Source organism: Cariama cristata, unplaced genomic scaffold, assembly GCF_000690535.1.
Source record: "Cariama cristata isolate BGI_N322 unplaced genomic scaffold, ASM69053v1 scaffold5942, whole genome shotgun sequence".
NCBI classification, from domain to species: Eukaryota; Metazoa; Chordata; class Aves; order Cariamiformes; family Cariamidae; genus Cariama; species Cariama cristata.
The window spans coordinates 1-18,594 of NW_009605380.1; the positions used below are offsets into that span (position 1 = coordinate 1).

General features: G+C 38.7%; 1 protein-coding gene across 1 annotated transcript in view; it reads left to right on the forward strand.

Moving 5' to 3' along the window:
- Window positions 1-193: 193 nt before the first annotated feature.
- Window positions 194-18,594, forward strand: part of SLC44A3 (solute carrier family 44, member 3) — a 40,054-nt gene continuing 21,653 nt past the window's right edge. The window contains exons 1-9 of the mRNA XM_009695913.1: window positions 194-295; window positions 2,830-2,972; window positions 3,543-3,679; window positions 5,092-5,185; window positions 6,691-6,860; window positions 7,410-7,499; window positions 8,173-8,297; window positions 9,880-10,066; window positions 18,130-18,295. Of these exons, the coding sequence (XP_009694215.1) occupies window positions 2,830-2,972; window positions 3,543-3,679; window positions 5,092-5,185; window positions 6,691-6,860; window positions 7,410-7,499; window positions 8,173-8,297; window positions 9,880-10,066; window positions 18,130-18,295 (1,112 nt within the window). The 5' untranslated portion in view covers window positions 194-295. The remainder of the gene's footprint in view (window positions 296-2,829; window positions 2,973-3,542; window positions 3,680-5,091; window positions 5,186-6,690; window positions 6,861-7,409; window positions 7,500-8,172; window positions 8,298-9,879; window positions 10,067-18,129; window positions 18,296-18,594) is intronic.

The window sequence follows — 18,594 nt, forward strand, 5'->3', positions numbered from 1 at the left end:
AGGCGGCGGGGGTGGTAGCGCACCTGGCTAGGGACGAGCTGCGGAGCTGTTGTGGGCAGAGAGCCAGGAGGTATTCGGCGTTTTAAGGGCAGGGTTATGCTCTTTCAGAAATCTCAGCCGTTTGAAACTTGATTTTAATTTCTCAGGAAGTTTGGGTTTTTTCTTTTCTTTCTTTGTTTCGTTTTAGGATTCTGGAGATAGTGTTTCTGAACTAAGGGAATGGAGACCAGCCATTTACAGAAAGTGCACAGACACTCTGTGGTTGCTCCTCTTCTTTCTTTTCTGGGCTGGTTTGGTAAGCATGCTTTTTTCTGGAAGAAAAATCAAATCCAGAGTTAATGGGGTTCTGCATGGTGGTATGCTAAATCTAAACTGAAATTATCATGGACACAGGTGTTAGGGTCCCAGGATTACCCTGGCACAGAACCGACCTTTGTGGTGGTGCAGTGCTTTGTTGAAGTGTCTGTTACACAGACTTTTAAGTTCAGCCTGTATGCTTTAGATGCTATGTGTACACAGGGCTGGGTTATTTAGAATTCACTGTTTTGTAAATTGGTCCAGGCTTTGACTGGGGTGTTACTTCTACTTACCTCATTCATTGTAGTTCTGCAACATGTCCGTCTGACGTTCTGTCAAGTCACTATCTGTCCTGTGCTTAGATCAGCATGCAAGCTTTTGAGAACAGGCTTTGTCTTTCTTAAATACGAATGCTTTTTTCATGGTATGTCTGAGGCTACTCAGGATTCTTGTGAATACACTATTAATCAGTTTTCAATTCAATTCCTAATAATTCTTTTAATGGAAGCTAATGCAGAAGAATACATATACATTTTGAATACTGCATAAGCGGAAGCTGAACTTTGTGAACAGAGTAGGTTTTTTGCATGTTGTCTTATGCTTAGTGCTTTGATCAGTGGAGGGAACGCCGAAAATTAAACCTGTCAAATGGCGAGGATTTAGGATTTTAGTTTGTTTTCTCACACTGTTTTTATTGCTCAGTTTCTTTGCAATAGTTTATTGCGTACATGTATTTGTTTTTTTCTGTTTGATCTTATTTTTAAAGGATTAAAAAAATTTTGGTGACACTGATTTGTTCACATAGTGAAAAAAATTGAAACCACATTAATAACACTGTGGAAGTGCGCATCACTGACATGTATAGACACACCCCTCCTGCAGTCATACAGCTGTCTATTACTTAGCAATATTTATGGCTTGTATCCAGCGTTCTGCACTTAAAAAAAAATAAAATAAAATCACATGTACACAGTGTTTGCCATGCTGATGGCAGTGGATCTGTAATAGCCATCTTTAGAAGGAATGCCAGAATTTTTCTGAAAGCGTATTTCAGGTTGAGTTACAATAGCAGCTCATTTCTCCTTTTTCTTCTGAGAACAGTTTAATTATTAACAAATATTTGCTATGTAAATAAACTGGATCTGAAAATATTTTGTTATTGTAACAAATACACATCCACAAGTAGTATGTCAGCTTTCATTGTGGGGTCTCTACAAAGATCTCCATGTTGACATAACATTAACATGTAGTCATAAATTAAAAAAAAATATTTAACTAGTTCGACTACAAACATATAGGTGAAAATGAGACTACACGGGGGACTAAGGAAGCACATACTTACATGTTTGTATATGAGACTCAGTTTTTGCCCAGATCCTGTTTAATCATGAGTGTTAAAAGCAGAATAACAAATAAAGGCTCTAAACTTCAAGAAGTTAAGAAATCAGTTGTGCTGGATCTGATACATGCAGTCTGTCTCCAGCACAGCTGATACTCGACAGTATCCATGCAAAGTAGTAGTGGTTAATGTGGGACTGAGAAGACTTGCTGCTGCCAGCAGTTGGCATGTAGCCGTAGAGCTTAGTGTATTGTCCTTGGTGTGTGTGAAATGTGGTTTACACCCCGTGGGACGGAGGAGACGATTGAATCACTGAGTTCTTCAGTAAGTAGAGGGCTGTAAATAAGCCTTTGGGTAAAGTAGCGCTCAGGACATCACTAGGTTCCCAGAAGAAAAATTACTGCTTTTTGACACTTGGAAAGGTTCTTCTCAAGGGGCATTTTGGCCCTTATGAGGTACACGAGCAGGGTTTAAGCTGCATTCCTAGACAAGGTGTCTTATATCGACTAAGGGTTGCTGCCACTTGGCTAATGGAGGTGCTTAGCTGCCCCTGGGGTTTACAGGGAGCTGATCTGCTGCGGCTTTGATCCCACAGCAGCGCATCTAAAAGCTCAGTGCAGTGTCACCTAAGTCCACAGTGTGGCGCTCTCCAGGTTTTTCACGTGTTAAGGAATGCTTCTTGCTGAAATTTCGGGTAACCTGCATTTTAATTATAATTCATGTGTTTAAAATATACCTCTAATTAAATTCACTAGCAGCTGCAAGGGCTCAACATTTCAGTATTCATATTGCCCAGGTGTGTCTTGAAGGGCACCCTGAAAAATGAGCAGCAGTGAGCACATGTGAAAAATTACCATTTGAGTGACCTTGCCTAGTGACACACATGAACTTCGGCAAACACAGTGTTTAGCACCTTGCTACTGCTTTCCTGCTATTTTAGTCATGACCCTTATCTTTCTTCTGTGATACTCTTCTTAATTTATATACTTTCAACAATACATAAGGGAAGCTTTAAGGAGGCAGTAGGGCTGAGCTTGTCCTTATGACTTGCTCTGACCTTGGGCAGAGGGGTGAATTTTAGATTTAATGGTTTGCGTCCACAAGACAAAAATGCATGGCTTAAAAGCAGTGTTTATTGAATGGGAAGGAAAAGCTATTGTAGCATGATTTCACATTAAAAAATATTTTAACAGATGTTTATAACTGGTTATGCTGTGATGGCTGGTGCTGCAGAAAGACTTGTGCTTGGGTATGACAGTTTTGGGAACATATGTGGTAAGAAGAACACTCCTGTAAAAGGGGCACCCCTTTCTGGACAGGACATGACTAATAAAAAGTAAGTACATCAGATAATGTCCAAATAAATCAAATGTTTGAGAATTTAATAAAATATACAGTTGACAACTAGAAGATGTATACATATGTGTATATATACATGCTAATATTGAAAGGCAAAAAAAAGTATGAGAATGATGCAAAATGGTAAGTAAAACTAAGAAGTTAAGATAGAATTTGAAAATGTCCTACATTGTTATGCTTTTTGCTGGCTTCTTAAACAGGATCTTAAATAGGAATTCAGCCAAACCAGCAGTCATTCTATATGGCGAATCTTTGTACTTGAGGAAGTTGCATGTTGAAGTTCCCGGTCATTCTGTTAACTCCCATGGCCTAGTCCGTGTAGAATGGCACCCACCTTGGCAGCTTCTGATCCCATTTAAGAACATAAAATGAAGTGTAAAAATGTAGCATATTCTCTTCTGACTTCAAACTCCATTTTTTCCATTATAGGTGGAAGAAGAGTTTCATTTGCTTTGTAGTGCTTTGAAAAGATAGAAGGCTCAGAATTTTAAACCTATCAAAACCAGAAAGCTTGTTTTTTGAAAAGGGATCTTTTTTTCCTTTGTAGGTATGTGTTCTTTCTGAATTCATGCAACCTGGAAATGCAAAGCCTCAAAATCAGTTCACTTTCCTTGTGCGTGTCTAGTTGTCCACAAGAGCAACTCAACTCTTTGGAAGACCTCCAGAGTTTCGCAAGGAATAATGGTGTGCAACAGGGAATAAGAATATCTTAGCATATCTGTAGAACAGTTGAGCAACTTTCAATTTGTTATTCTTATGTTTGCTATGCTAGGGAGTCATTTCTTACCATTGTTTTCCTGAGCTGTCCATGGCAACAGAAAATAAAATGTCTTGTTTCTGCTTTGTTTCAAAGCATTAGTTTCTAGAAATGTTACAGCTCTCTTATGCAAATTCAAAAGTCGTCGATTAATTCTTGCACAGTGCTGAGATTATGCAGCAGAAAACCGGCCGCTGAGAATGAACTAGCGTAGTTTGGTGGAGGGTGCCCATAGGTGAACAGAGCTCTTATGCTATTTGAGAAACTTGTCCAGTTGGTTCTTTTAAATTTAATTAAAACTATGGTGGAATTATTAATTTCAGATATACACAAGCGGCTTTATCCCTTTAGACATCAGATCCCAAAGTTTGCTATTCCACCTAGAAATTTTTTTTTTAATTCTGATGTTCAAAGTGGATATGATGTCAGAAGTAGCTATTGTGCAAAAGAGGCAGCTCCAGTTCATTCATGTCCAACGTGTAAATAAAATTAATTACCTGTAGCCTAGCCCTTATTCCACAGGGTATGCGTAAACTGCAGACCATATGAATATTAGTGGCTATTTTATTGGAGGTCAGAATTCCATTCTTTTTTGTTTTGTTGTTTTCTTTGGCAAGGATTTAAATTAACAGCATTTATTTTAATTTCATTTTGGGGTAGTTTGCCATAATTTTGGTATGTACAGAAAACTGTAAACACCTGTGATATTATATAAGTATTTTCAGTGTAACAGAATATAATTGCATGAAATTCCATCTACATGCCAAAACTGCTTGCATGTTTACCTCGAGGGAGAGGGAAATATTGCATTTTGAATGGCTTGAATGTATCTAGCCTTTCTTTCCCAGAAGCATTATATAATGGAACAGAGTATTATTAGCAGAGTACCTGGTAATATTTAGCTGAGAGCCCAGAAAATGTTACGTTTGTGGATAGATATATATTCTGTTCTAAATCATAAGGGGCCTAGTTCTATTGTAACTTCTGTAATTTTAGGTTTTTCTGTTATCTTGTCTTAATGATTAAGAGTTTAGAGCTGAAGTATCGCACTGTGGAACAAATAGTGTGCCTGCCGTCCAGGAGGATCAGTAAATGGTGACTATAGTTAAGTGTAGAAGGCAAAAGATTCTGCAGAGATTGTGGTAGATTTACCCAGTTAACTATTTTGTTGTTTACATTCCCACTGGAGTATCAGGGATGAGTATGGCTTGCTAAGGGATTAAAGCAGAAGTGTAAACAAAACCTAATTAATAATGCGTTTTTCTCTAAAACTGTAACTAATATTGTTACCTTTTTCTTTTTTTTTTTTTTTACCTTCTTACCTTTTTTACCTTCTTAGGTTCTTGTCTTTGCGTATACAACCTGAACATTTCCAGTTACACAGTAAGTCCAAAGGCAGCTGAGCTGTGTCCCACACTGCCAGTTCCACCAAGGTAAGAATTACTGGGTACTTCACAACACCCTTGACTCCAAACAGCTTCTTAAGCATTGTTACTTTCTCACATTTTGTATTTGACTTGATGCTTTACAGTCAGAATGGTTTTGCTCTGTCAAGTTATTTTTGTACATGTATCCTTATGAATTCTCATGTGTGCCTGTGAACACACCAGGGTCCTGTCCCACAGAATGAACAAGGACTGCATTCCCTCCATTCTTCTACCATTTAGAGATTTTTCCTCTCCAAATCAAGAGAAGCGCACTCTATATGAGGAGCAACTTATCTCCTGCACAGCCTTTTGCTCTCTCCCTCAATGACAAGGAAGAGGAGCTGTGGTCTTGGGCCTTGCTTATTATCCTGAACCCAGAAATTTCTATCAGGATCATTTAATAGCCAGCTGGCTTGAAGCACAGGTCTGTGGATGGCACTGTCTTTAACATTTGGCATTTGCGAGTCAAATTCCTTAAACCCATGATTTTAAATTCCACTGTGTCATGAAAATACAGCAAAGAGTTGGAATCTCCATGTTTGCAGAACTAAGTCATCTGCTCTGAACAGGAGAAAATAGAGGGAAAAAAGCAAACTGAAGAGAACAGGAGGCACATAAAACCATTGCATACAGTGGATCAAAGGAGAACGTGTAAATTGATGAAAAAATACAGCATGTTTTACTTATTTCTTTGACCTTTTAAGCTTTTTTTTCCATTTGGCAAGGAACTCAGCAAAGTTATTAATCTTGCACAGCAATATTTCATAGTAGAAGCAAAGCTAGTCGGAGTAGTTTTTAACTGTTGATGAACAAACCTCTGCTTTTTAGGTATGAACATGTCTTTGACTGTTGTAGTGCAGCATTGCCAAAGTGGGGCAATAAATGTATTCAAGAAGCTTGGCTGGGAGTGCCACATAATTTTGTATGTAAATATGTGGTGGTGTTAATTGTACTGTACAAGCATTGTTTTGATGTAGCTTTTAGAATGCTTGAATATCATAAAAACAATGCAAAGTGTTTGTGGTCTAAAATTATCTACAGCAACATAACTTACAGCTATGTTAGGTTTTACTTAAACACGTGAGAGCAAAGCAGGTGAAGCCAGACTAGAATGGGAATAGGAGCTACATGCTGATGATGACGGAGATAATAGTTCATTTTTTCCCCTAGGTTGATCATGAATGGATGTTCTGGTACAGTAATACAGGCATGATACTGCTAGGAGTGTATTTTGCGGATGAAACATAAAACTACCATTTGTAACAGACCACTCCTACGCCCAGTACCCTCTTGTGTCAGACCCCATATGCAAGGTCTCCTCCTGGGCAGGGAGGCTGCCTACCAGGTTACGGATCAAATGGCCAGCTGTGGCTGCAAAACTGTATAGAGGATGCTGGTAGGGTACTGCAGAGGGCTTGAAAGAGAAGGGTGGAATAGATAGATCTCTCTGGATTTGAAACTGTTTGTCCAGTAATTAATATTTTTTACCATCTTTGTTTTCAACCTTCCAGTAAATCTTTTCCATTATTTAATCGATGTGTTCCACAAAATCCTGAATGCTATTCCAAATATGCATCTGTCTTAATAAGTATGGTAAATGAAATGGATGTTTTTCACCGAATTCTGAGTGGAATATTGGCAGGAAGAAATACTGTGATAGGACTGAGTGTCCTTGCACTAGGTAAGGTTATAAATAAAAAGTGAATAATGATATTCAATTAAAATGTGAGGTTTCAAATGTTTCTATTACCTTTATAGTTTTAATTTAAAAGTGATCTTTTTCAAATTTTCTGGACAGAGTTTTTAAGAAAGAGTGATTGTGTTTTATCAGGAGGCATTTAATAGACTGAAGAAATACAGCTCTATGAAATCATAATCAGATTCTGTGTCCCTTGCTATGACCGTATACCTCATTTCACGGGACTGCAAGAAATCGTTGATGAAAAAAAAAATGGCATCAGTATAAATATTTTAACTTAAACTTTATACAAAATATTATTGGAAAGTCAATAATTCCCAAGGTGAAATATTTTAGTTATAAGGTACACACAGGTAACTGTGTGTTTTAAATGTTGAAAAGGTTGCCAGCTTTACTAAATGCTGTTGCTTTTGAGACCTCTGTTTGAAAGCCCAAATTCTGCAAGAATCTTACATTTATATTTAAAATAAATAATAGTTAAGTTAAATGCGTTGTAACACTCACAATAAACTTACTTTGTATATTTTTCAGCCTTCTCTTTTGTAGTGGTTTTAGCCTTCAGATTCATTCGGACTCTTCTGGTCCACACTTTGATTGCACTGGTTGTATTCGGGTTGTTATGTAAGTATATTTACCTTTTAGCATATGCTTAGTTAAATGGGTCATCTCACTGAACTGAAGGAGAGGCAGCTGAACAAACAGCTATCCTTTTTTTCCATGGCCATCCTCAGTAACCTTAAGCTTATCACAGCCATTTCCAAGCTGAGCCCTGCTTGCCTTGTAGTGCCGAGGTCTGGCTGTGCTGTTCCAGCTGCTGAGTGTTGGGATGATGATGATTTTTATTTTTTATAGATGGCTGGAAACAACATTTCTTTTGGCAGATGAATGCAGTTATGAAAATGCTACTGTTTCAAAGAAAGTTTAGTGAAGTTTTACATTGCCTCCTTTAGAAAGGGAGAACTATAAGAATGTGTCCAGCTAAAGCCTATCGTTCCATGAAAGTTAGCTTTGTATCTCCTCAATGAAATTACATGCCTCAACTTTAGAATAACTGCAGGAAAACCAAACATTCTGCTGCGGTTTTACCTCAGACTAACACACTGTTATATGAATTTTCTCTGTCATCATTGATACTGTGCCTCTCTGCTACGTGACAGTATTTCTGAGCTGAGCTTGGGTTAGGCAGAGGGGCGAGAGACTGGGGAGGGAGGCTGGGCAGACATCAGCCTTCCACCGGCAGTGCGCTGCAGCCTGGGGAGTCCTGCCTGCCTTCATGCTGCTCTTGTTTGCTCAGTTGTCTCAGGTGTTCTCTGGTGGCTCTATTATGACTACAGGAAAGATCCCAGCACTGAATTGGAAACAGAAAAGGAAAATGTAAAATTTCTGCTTGGATATGCTATCTTCTCAACAATAGTTACTGTAAGTAGCATGTTACCCTAGGCAATGGCAGAGGCTGTAACTTGAAAACTTGAACTACAGTGGTTCTGCAGCAGTGAAAATAATTCCTCATTCCTTTCATTCCCTTCAAAGATGAGAATCGATGATAAGATCTGCTTTTTTATCTTCATTGTGAAATTTGTTTGTCAGTACAGGGCTCTGCCACACTTCAAGCCTGTACAAACAGTGTTACCGTTGGTGATGTAGAAATGCAAGAATTGTGTTCCATCGCTATTCTTCTCTGCATGAGCTGACTGGAGCATCATGTTGAGTGAACAGATGGACACTGGCTCTAATAGGAACATGAGATCTGTGGATTCAGCTTACCCTGTCAGTGGGAGAAAGGGGTGGCAGCTCTTTTAGACAATGAAAAGGGTAGTGAAGCGCAGGCAGCAGTGTCTAGGCCTCAAGTTGTGGCATTGAATTCTGCTTTTCTCTCATTGATCTTGTTCTCCAACAGAAAATCTGAGTGTGGCTTGCAATGTTTAAAGTGATTTTTTCACTCTGATATTGCAATGTTAAAGGACTCATTGCTCAATGTGAGTGTACGCACAATTTGTACTTCATGAGACATTTGTCAAAATGTTTGTTCTTCTGTTTTCTTGAAGGAGAGTAGGATCCATAGACTGGAATTCACTAGTTATGAACAGTCTGACAGTTTACAGTGACAAATATAAATGTGTCACAGATCAGATGTTTTTCAGATCCTAAGTTATGACCTTTTTACTTCTGTTGATACTAGACGGGTAAGAAGAGGTTCCTTTGTATGCATGTGTATTGTGGAACAACTCACTGTCGTTTGCAGAACTGTGGGAACATCCACTGCTGCACGTTACGCTTCTCTTCAGAGCTGGTGGCTTCCTTCTAGAGCAGGCAAGAAAACTAGTGAAGCAACTGCCACTGGTTGCATTTATTATTTTATAGATTCCAGCCTGTCTTTTAATTGCTGTTCATAGTTCCTTGTCGTATACAAAGAACTGGGGACATTGTGGGGTTTTTGATTTGGGGTTTTGTTGTTTGGTTTTTTTTTTCCACTTAGAGAAGAAAAAAAAATGTATTTAAATGAGGTTTCATTTTATGTCTGCTTTGCTTCCATACATACACAGCTCTCAAATTAGTTTGGTTATGCTGCTGTCCTTTCTGCAGAAAAGGACTGGTCCTCCTACTGTTGTCAACAGTGGCAAGCTGACCTGAGTAGGAAGAAAGTTTAAATGTTCATGACATACAGGGTACATGAAAGCAATGTCTTGCATGTAACATACATTTGTGTTTGCTGTGAAGCAAGACAACCTGTTTCCTTTAGGTGAATTACAGTTTTATGAATCCTGCTTTGTTTTAAAAAAAACAGTAGTAATGATTTCAGAAAATGAGATTTTAATTAATGAGATTTGAGAATATAGGCAGTGCCTCAGAAAGCTTTACCAGTGCACAGTAAGTTTGTGTAAAATGCCTTGCTGTCATGTCTTTGTGAGATCTGTACCCCTGATCCCACATTTGACAACTCTGATGTTTTTCTTAAGGAAAAAAACCCAACAATTTTTTTTTTTATTATTTCCTGTAACAGGTTGTTCTACTTTCCCTTATACTTGTACTAAGAAGAAGGCTTCAGTTCACTGTACAGCTCTTTCGAATTGTTGGTAAAATGATTGGCAGAATTCCTTTCCTCCTGTTCCAACCACTCTGGACTTTCCTGTTTCTCACTGTGTTCTGGGTATTTTGGGTTGCTGTACTACTTAGCTTAGGAACTGCAGGTAAGTAGATGCTTTCCGTGGTTGTGGATGAATGCTATCTGTTTCCTAAGTTCACTTCTTAAATATGGGACCTCCTGATGTTAGTGTATAAAATGTGGGCTAGCATTGTTACACAGCTGTGTTGCTCTCTCATTTTTTAATTTTTTTTTCCCCCACTTGTTGGAGTCTTCAACATTGCCATAGTTCTGTGAATCATAGCACTACAGAAGAGAGATTTTTGTTACTATATGTGGACTTTAGTTTTGTTCTTTCTCAATTATTTAATTTATGATGAGATTGTGGTAGATACAGTATATGTTTGATGTATTTAAATGAAGAAAGTAATGGGAGGGAGGAGACAGCTTTTGGTGCAGTTGCCATGAAATGAAAATGTTCGTCTCCTCTGACTATAAACAATGTCCAGTTTTCACGGAGGCAGAATCTTGGTTTTGAGCAGTAGTTCAGTGACAACTGCCATCATGATTTAGACTGGTACAGCAGTATTTGGATTAATCCAGAGGTTCTTGCAGTTGTAGGGCAGGTGCTCTGTAGAAATAGTCAATCACTGTGAAAGATCCGCAAGAACAGATTTTGAGTTTGGAAGTGGTATTACTGAGGGACATACCACTATAAGACCTGTCAGTGATTGAACTGGAGTAATTTGGATGCTGCCCCTTGGCCCAGCATAACGCCATCCAAGGGGAGGGGAGGTTATTCTTCCACGCAACATTACCCAAAGAAGGGAAGCTAAACTCTGTGTAGCTCTGGGGATAACTCCTCATGAAGACATCAGCCTTTGTACATAGGAAGCATTATGATTTGGGGTCTGATTTGGGGTTTGTTTTTTCTTTTTACGTTTTAAATTTCTAGGGCCACTGCTAGGAGTCTGTTGTTGTCCTTTGGGTTGGAGCTGATGCAGAACCAATGTGGATAGTGGGAGTTGTTTGTCATTCCCATATTTATTTATGGGTTTTCTCTTTTCTGAAACTTGGCAGTGTTTTCTGTATGGGAAACCAAATGCAGCCTAACTCTTCAAGTGCTTATGTGTCACCCTTTTATCTTGTGTTTCCACCACACCTTGAGACAGTGGCTGCAGTAACTGCTCTATACAGGCTTGCAGATCCCTCCTAGGCCAGAAAAGCCTCCAACCGTTCTGTAGCTTAGCCCATTTGGCAAAACTGGCAGTATTTCCCACCTCCATGGCTCAGGTACCTCACTCTTCTTCAGTCACAACTGCTTCCATCTCAGTCTCACCCTGTTAATTCTGGCTCTATACAAGACTCACTTCACTTGTAACATGAGAGTCTGTCTGAGTCCATGCTGGCATTGCAGATCACTCACCCATCGCTTAGGCTAGACTAGGATCTGTTTCCCTCCAGCTTTCATTGGAGAGTTGTGCAGGTTTGCAGGGGTCTCTCTGTTTCTCTGCCTTTCCCCCAGTAGCTCATGTCTGTCAGAAATGGCTGCTTGAAGCTCTTGTCTGGCTGATAACCTGCTTCTCCTGTGAAAGGGTCAGACCTAGCAAGGCCAAATGTCCAACCTGCAGTCTTTTTGTGAGTTGTCCCTGGCTGACTAGATAGTCAAGCAGATTCACTTTGCTTTAGGTGTCATGGATATTCCTTCTCCACACTCCTCTGGGTTGGATTTTCCCCTTACAGAGGCAGCATTATGTGCTAGACACAGCTTTGTGTGGTTGTTAGCTTTTCCACAGAATCTTCATCCCATTTATGCACGTATCAGTCAGGCAGCAGTAATTTTCAAACTGGCCTTGTGGAGTACCGTAGCACTGATTCAGACCAGTCCTTTATAGAAAAGAACATCCCCTGAGCTATCAACCAACTGTTCATTTCATGCACCTGCTTGGTTCAGATGCAATTTAAGATAAACATTAACTATACTAAATCTAGTAGCAGGTAAATAAAATTAATTGTAACACACAGATTTGCTAAATATATAATTAACAGTAACTATTAGAGAAAATATTACATCCTTGATGTTAAGCTGAGCTGGCCCATTACCCACAGGAAAATTCACTGATGCTCTTAATATGCACGTACGCATGTGAAGCTTACCCTTGTAAATCTAAATCTAGAAAATGCCAGCTGAGTCTGTTGTATTCAAAGGCTATTCAAAACGCAGCAATCATTAGGAGAGCAGAAATACTGCAGCTCATATGACAGAAACAGTTTGATGATAAGGGCAGGATGGGGAACTACTCAGGTATTTTCTGGATGCTTTTACAGACTTTGCAGGAAAATAGTGACTTACACATTGTATCTGAAAGCAAATTCCACATGTATTCACTGGGAAATAAAACCCAATGAGAACTGCCTTTGAGAGGCTTTTTATGTTTTTTCCATGTTGTACCGTTTTCCTCCATTGGTTATATTCTCTCTTTCCTGCTAGACATTTCCATTCAGCTTTTCCTTTTTTTCTCTGCCTGCTTGGAGAGTAGGATTCAAACAGTTTATGACCTGCTCTTACACTCATAGTGCACCTCACGTCTCCTGACTCCAAGGTGTTTTATTTTTTGTCTGTCTTCTCCCTAGCGTAATAGGAACGCTGATGTTTCCAGTGAGTGTTACAAACAGTACACTGCAGAAGGCAGCATAATCTTGCTGCACTATAGAGCAATGTTAAAGTTTCTAGGACGCTCTCAGTTTTGAAAGACTTCACTTTTTGGAGGTTTAGCATAAGAAGGGAAGGTAATTTCCAGGCAGTTAACTGTCAGTATATTGCTCATATGAGGAGTCTAGTAAAATATATGTTTTGACTGAGATCTTCTGCCAGGATATTTTTAGTGTAGATGTCAATACTTGTAAGATTTTTCTGTTAACAGTTAGCATGTTAACGTTTAGAAGAGAATGTGCATTTGATAAATAATCCAAACCAATTCTAAGTTACAGCCTAAGCATGAATGCAGATAGAAAAATGCCACTCTACGTATTCGATTATTTTTCTGGTTAAAACTCGATTCTATAAATTTTATCATTTGTATTTGTCATTATTCTTTTTATTAAGCTGTCTGTGTTAAATGGTGGTTGTTGTTCCCCAACAGGTGTAAACTGAGTTCTTAGCAAAGTGCAGGAGCTGAGGTGTTCGTGTCAATGACCTGCAGCGGCGTCAGTGCCCGCTAGGTGCCGATAACGTAGTATGAGAAAGTTTCTTCTGAATCTGCTCAGTTGTTTACAGCTGCTCTGATTACAGAGTAACTCCTCCCGAGAGGAGATCGAGGACAACAAAGGCAATTTTAGCCTTTTAATGATCTGGGGAAGTAGTGAAGGATTGTTTTATCCAACTCTCAGGTTGAGAAGGTTTGTCGAAGTGACACAGGAGGTCGGTGTCAGCAAGAAGTATGATACTTCTTTGGATTTCCAGTGCCACACTCAACATCAGATTTGTTTTGTAGTTCAAAACTTGGACAAATGAACAGCAGACGAGATTTGGTATTGAGAATATTCCTTTAGATTGTATTTAAAACTTTCAACCCAAATATGAGTCCTCTGAAATGCTGCGTGTTAAAGCAGCTCACAGTAAGGTAGCTCGTTGGGGGTTGTTTTGCTGTCCTAGGATGACTAGCACTTGTACATCCTGTGAAAATAAATACATATAGTACTGTATGGTTAATAATCCATTGGCAGAACAGCTTTGTATTTTCTACTAGTTTTCTACAATCGCCCTGTAAATGGAAGACATTTCTTTTGATTTTGAGTTTTGGGGACTTTTTGCAACAGTTGAGAGTACTTTACTGAAGATCTCCCAAGATATACTCTGAGCAATTTGTTTTCTTTGTTGACAAATAGTTGCCTATCTGGGATTCAGTTTGTAAAATACAGGTGGTGGTTTTCTTGGTTTTGACACTTTGACTTTTTATTCTGACAAATGTATTTTCTGGGGTTATGCAGACTAGATTTTAAATGCAAATATACCAAGAAAGCTGAAGAAATGTAATGTTTACAAAGAGGCTAGTCTTTTGTCTAATCTGGAGAGATAGGCAAGTGAAATCGGCTTGCTGCTGTGCTGCACCTGTTCTTAACATTTTCCTTGAATCTTCACTAGTTATGTAGTATTTATAGCATTTCTGCATCTTACAGCTCTGGAGGACTTAATCCTCACTTCAGCTGTGGTGCACCTGAAAATAAACACGGGCATCTTATTTACGTCCCCTCCAAATGTTAGTGTTACTCTGAGAAAAGACTAACTTCTTGGGAGCTATAGAAAAGTATAGCCTGCTCTTGGAAAGGTACTTAGGCACATGACTAACTTGAATCACATGGATAATCCTATTAAAACCAATGGGACTACTTATGCATGTTAAGGGAGGCACCTGCTTAAGCACCTTCGTAATTCAGAAGCTGTAAGAGCAGCAGAGACTGAGTGAATTCCAGGCCTGGAAAACTAGGAGAAACGCCAAGACTCCTCGAGATTTGCGACAGCACAAACAGTGGCACCAGTTAGAACCATTAGCTCGCTAGGAATGGAATTCAGCTGTATTTTGGAAAAGTTGATATGTCTTAGGGTTATTGAGTCTTATTGTTTGCTAATTTGTGTGGCATTTTACTGCAGAACTGAAGTGGTCATCTGGCACAGCAAAGCATGCCTTTCATCTTTCCAACATGCAGGAGCTGTGAAGTCCACATGGCACAAATACTATGCATGTAATGTGGGATGAGAAGGTGGTGTGAGGTTTTTGTGTAATGAAGGTGCATCCTACAGGCAAGTGAGCAATAAAACTGCCATATAAAGCTGTGCAGTAGCAAAACTAGCAATAAAAATGTATTTCCTGCAGGGTCTTTGACGTTCCAATTACATTTAGCTAGCTTAGCTGTAAATACCCCTACATGGAAAAAAGCTAAATAAAATAACACAATAAATTCTGTTGCAGGAAGCATGAAGATTCAGTGTATGATGCCAGAACCTTTCCTCAGTTAGAAGTGGGAAAGGCACATCGTATTTTCATGTTAACAGGAACTGATAAACAGGCTGTTAGTATTTTGTGATCAGTGGTTCTTTGTTTCTTATAAGGAAATTGCTGGACTATACTTCCCAGGAGTTTTCGTCCCTTACAACAGCCTACTGCTCCAGGCATCAGCAAAACCTTGCAGCAGCAGTTGCTGAATAAGAGCATCTGACATAAGTCTGAAAGTACCAAAATGTAGCTAAGGATACTGGATGTGCACACTGACTTTTGTATCATTGCATTGCTGTACTGACTGACATAATGGCACAGCACTGGGCTGCAGAGTCAGGTGGAGAAACTCTTCTGAATTCTGCTGCAAACACTCCTGCCTGTTTGCATTGGTAACAACACTTCTTTTGAAGTATTTGCAGCAGATCAACATTTGTACTGATCAGAGGTTTTCAGATTTGGTGATTCAGCTGTAGGGACTTTACTGACTTCTTGATGTTACCACTGAGAGCGTATAGTACACCAGAAAGGTTCGTGATTATGTATTTGGAGAAAAATGTTCTGTTGACAAATTAAACCATATTTCAGGGCTTTTTTGAGAAAGTTTAGCTTTTGTGAACAGATGGATCACAGTGGAGTGATGAAGAAGATGGCATATACTTTTCTCAACAGGGTATCTAGGATGGCTTTACAGTTTATCTGTGCTACTAAGACTGACATATGAAAAATAGCATTGCATGTAATTCTGTTGACAAAATTATGCATGCACGGTAGGCCCAGAAGACAGAGAATCAGTCAGAAACAGATGTTTACGTTGGTAAACAGATTTCTGTGGAGTAACAAAACCGGTTTACCATACCTAGACAGCGAAGTGATCAATGGTGAGCTCACGGGTGGATGTGCCTGATTTCTGTGCAGCAGAGCACAGCGCTGTGCACCTGCACATGTGTCAGGTTGGCCAGGAAAGACAAAGCCATTACTGTCATTGCTGCAGGTGGTTATTTCAGTAAACTAGTAAAAAGCAAACAGAATTAGTTTACCGTACATACGTTTGTCAGTTTTCATGACAAAACTACAGAAGCAAAGCCTGAAATGTGCCTTTTTTGGAAATGATATGTTCAGGTGGATTGTATGGTGGAAAAAGTGCTTAATTCTGCTACCAAATGGCATAATGTCTTTGCATAAAAATGGGGAGGTAGGAGACCTTCTTGTATCTCATTGGCCTATTATTTGCATCTGTTCCCTCAGTGAGGGCTATAGGCTATGGTTAATGAGTATATTTAGCTATTTCCTGCAACAGCTATCCCTGCTGCAGGAAAACGGCAGTCTAGAGCCTCTGGAAGAAGTAAGGGAGATGAAAAATCCCTTGAATTCAGAATGGTATAGCACATAGCTTATTTTAATGTACCGAAGTAAATCAATCTGTCCTGAAAAATTCCCTGTAAAAAAATAAACAAAATAAAAAGCTTTTGCATCCAAATTTAAAACCAGGGAGGCATGGGATGGGGAGGAATGGCTGAGAGTTTGTGACAAGAGGTCTGAGTAGTAGCTTTTTCACATCATCAAGTGTCTTGCATTTCACAGGCTTAAAATACATTCAAATACAATGGAAGCAACAATATTTCTGTGAATGACCAACTGTACAGCACTGCAAAGAGCTTGCCTGTTTGCCTAAAATTGATAACCTTTCAGAAAATAAAATATCTAGACATATATCTGTGTTTATGCACCTATGCAGCATTTTTTTGAACCTTTCAAAGCACTTAAAAATAATTTTGCAGTGCTACTGTGAGGTAGATGAATATTTTTTGTAATTTACAGACAAACAGATCTTGGTTCTGAAGACTTATAAAACTTGTCTAAACCTGATGGTATTGCTGAAAACGAATCTTTATTGTTTCTACTTTTTAGCTATTCTTGAGTATGAACCTGTGGCTATAGAAAAATAGGACAGAAATAAGTGAACCGTTTCATAGATAGCTTTGTATCTGTGGTAGTTTTGAACTTGAAGGTGGTGCGCTGTCCTGTGGGAGAACATAGAATCATAGAATCATTTATGTTGGAAATTACCTTTAAGATCATCGAGTCCAACTGTAAACCTAACACTGCCAAGTCAACCAAATGAATATATGAAGTATTAAAGATTAAGTTATAATGTTGTTCTAGCAATAATAGACAATTATAGGTCTCACTTTGTTATTTCTTTCATGGCATTAGAATAAGAAACAACTCACCTCCAGATACTGTTTTATTCTGTGAACGTGTTGATGTCTAAGGTTAATAGACTTAAGGCTTGGTAAACTAAAAATATAACAGGTTATGGACCTAGAGACCTTTCACTAGGAACAAATGTCCCAATGCCATTATCCCCTGATTAGACTTCAGAGTCAAGTGGCATAAATAGGATTGCATAGAAAGAGATCTGATTGCTAAGTTATCTGAGTTAGGCCCACCTTTTGTGAAAAGCTGTCTGTTGAATATTGAATACATTCTTTGTTATTACCAGAAGTGGAAGCAATTTTTTTTTAGCTTGAATAAGTGAATTTTTCAATGTTCCTGAATACAGTAGTAACACTGCAGCATATACTACCACACGGATGTCTGCTTTTTATGTTTTTGGAGAGGCCACCTTTACGTGCCTGTAGTTTGCACAAAGATTGCAAAGTACAGAGAACAGAAAACTAGTTGCCATGGTCCTAATTAGTAATAGTAATTAAAATAGTATTTTGTTTTGTTGCAATGGAACGTTATGCATCCTTAATATTTTTCTGCAGTCTTTCTCTTTTGCCTCTTAGAGAAAAATTCTAAAGAATTTTGTAACTGAGTATGAGTTTATTTCAAACTTGAATGAAGAAAATTAAGAGTAATGTTTTCTCAGCAATCTTTACTAATTTGTAGCTGTCCTCTTGTCTTCTTTGGCAGCTGTGTCTCAATCCCAATTTAAACCCAAGCTTTTGCTTTTTGTAAGATTTTATTTTTCAAAATTCTGTTTGAATTACAAAATTTTGGCTCTCTGACTTTGTTAGAATGGATAGAATTAAATAGCACATGATTCTCTTTTTTTTATAATTTTATTGAAGAAAAGTTAAGAAAAAGGGTACTGAAGCACTTATATGTACTTTTTTTTTCCTGTCTGGTATATTATAGTAATACAGTGGTGTAATCCCAACTCCAGGTGCTGCACAGACTACTTCAGGAGGACAAGTAGAATACCGAGCTCTGTCTGGAATTTGCTACATGGCATGGTATCATTTCGTTGGCCTTATTTGGACTAGTGAATTCATTCTTGCCTGTCAGCAAATGACGATTGCTGGGGCAGTGGTTACTTGTTACTTCAACAGGTGAGTGCAGAATTGCCTCTCTATAGTTTTGAGGATTTTTCCAGCATTTATGTCAATCTTTTTCTAGGCAAAATAGTCTCAAATGGACTGCAATTTATGTCAATATCTTGGAATCCAATTTAATCTAAGTTAATGTTGCGTGTTGCAAGATTGGGTAAGATTTTACAATGCGTATGATATTAATGTGACTCGCCCCTACTGCTAGAGTTACTGGGCCAAATTGAGCCTCGATGCAAGCCAGTAGAGCTCGGTTGACTCTGGTGAAATTGCCATTTGGAAGGCACAGGCTGCATTTGACC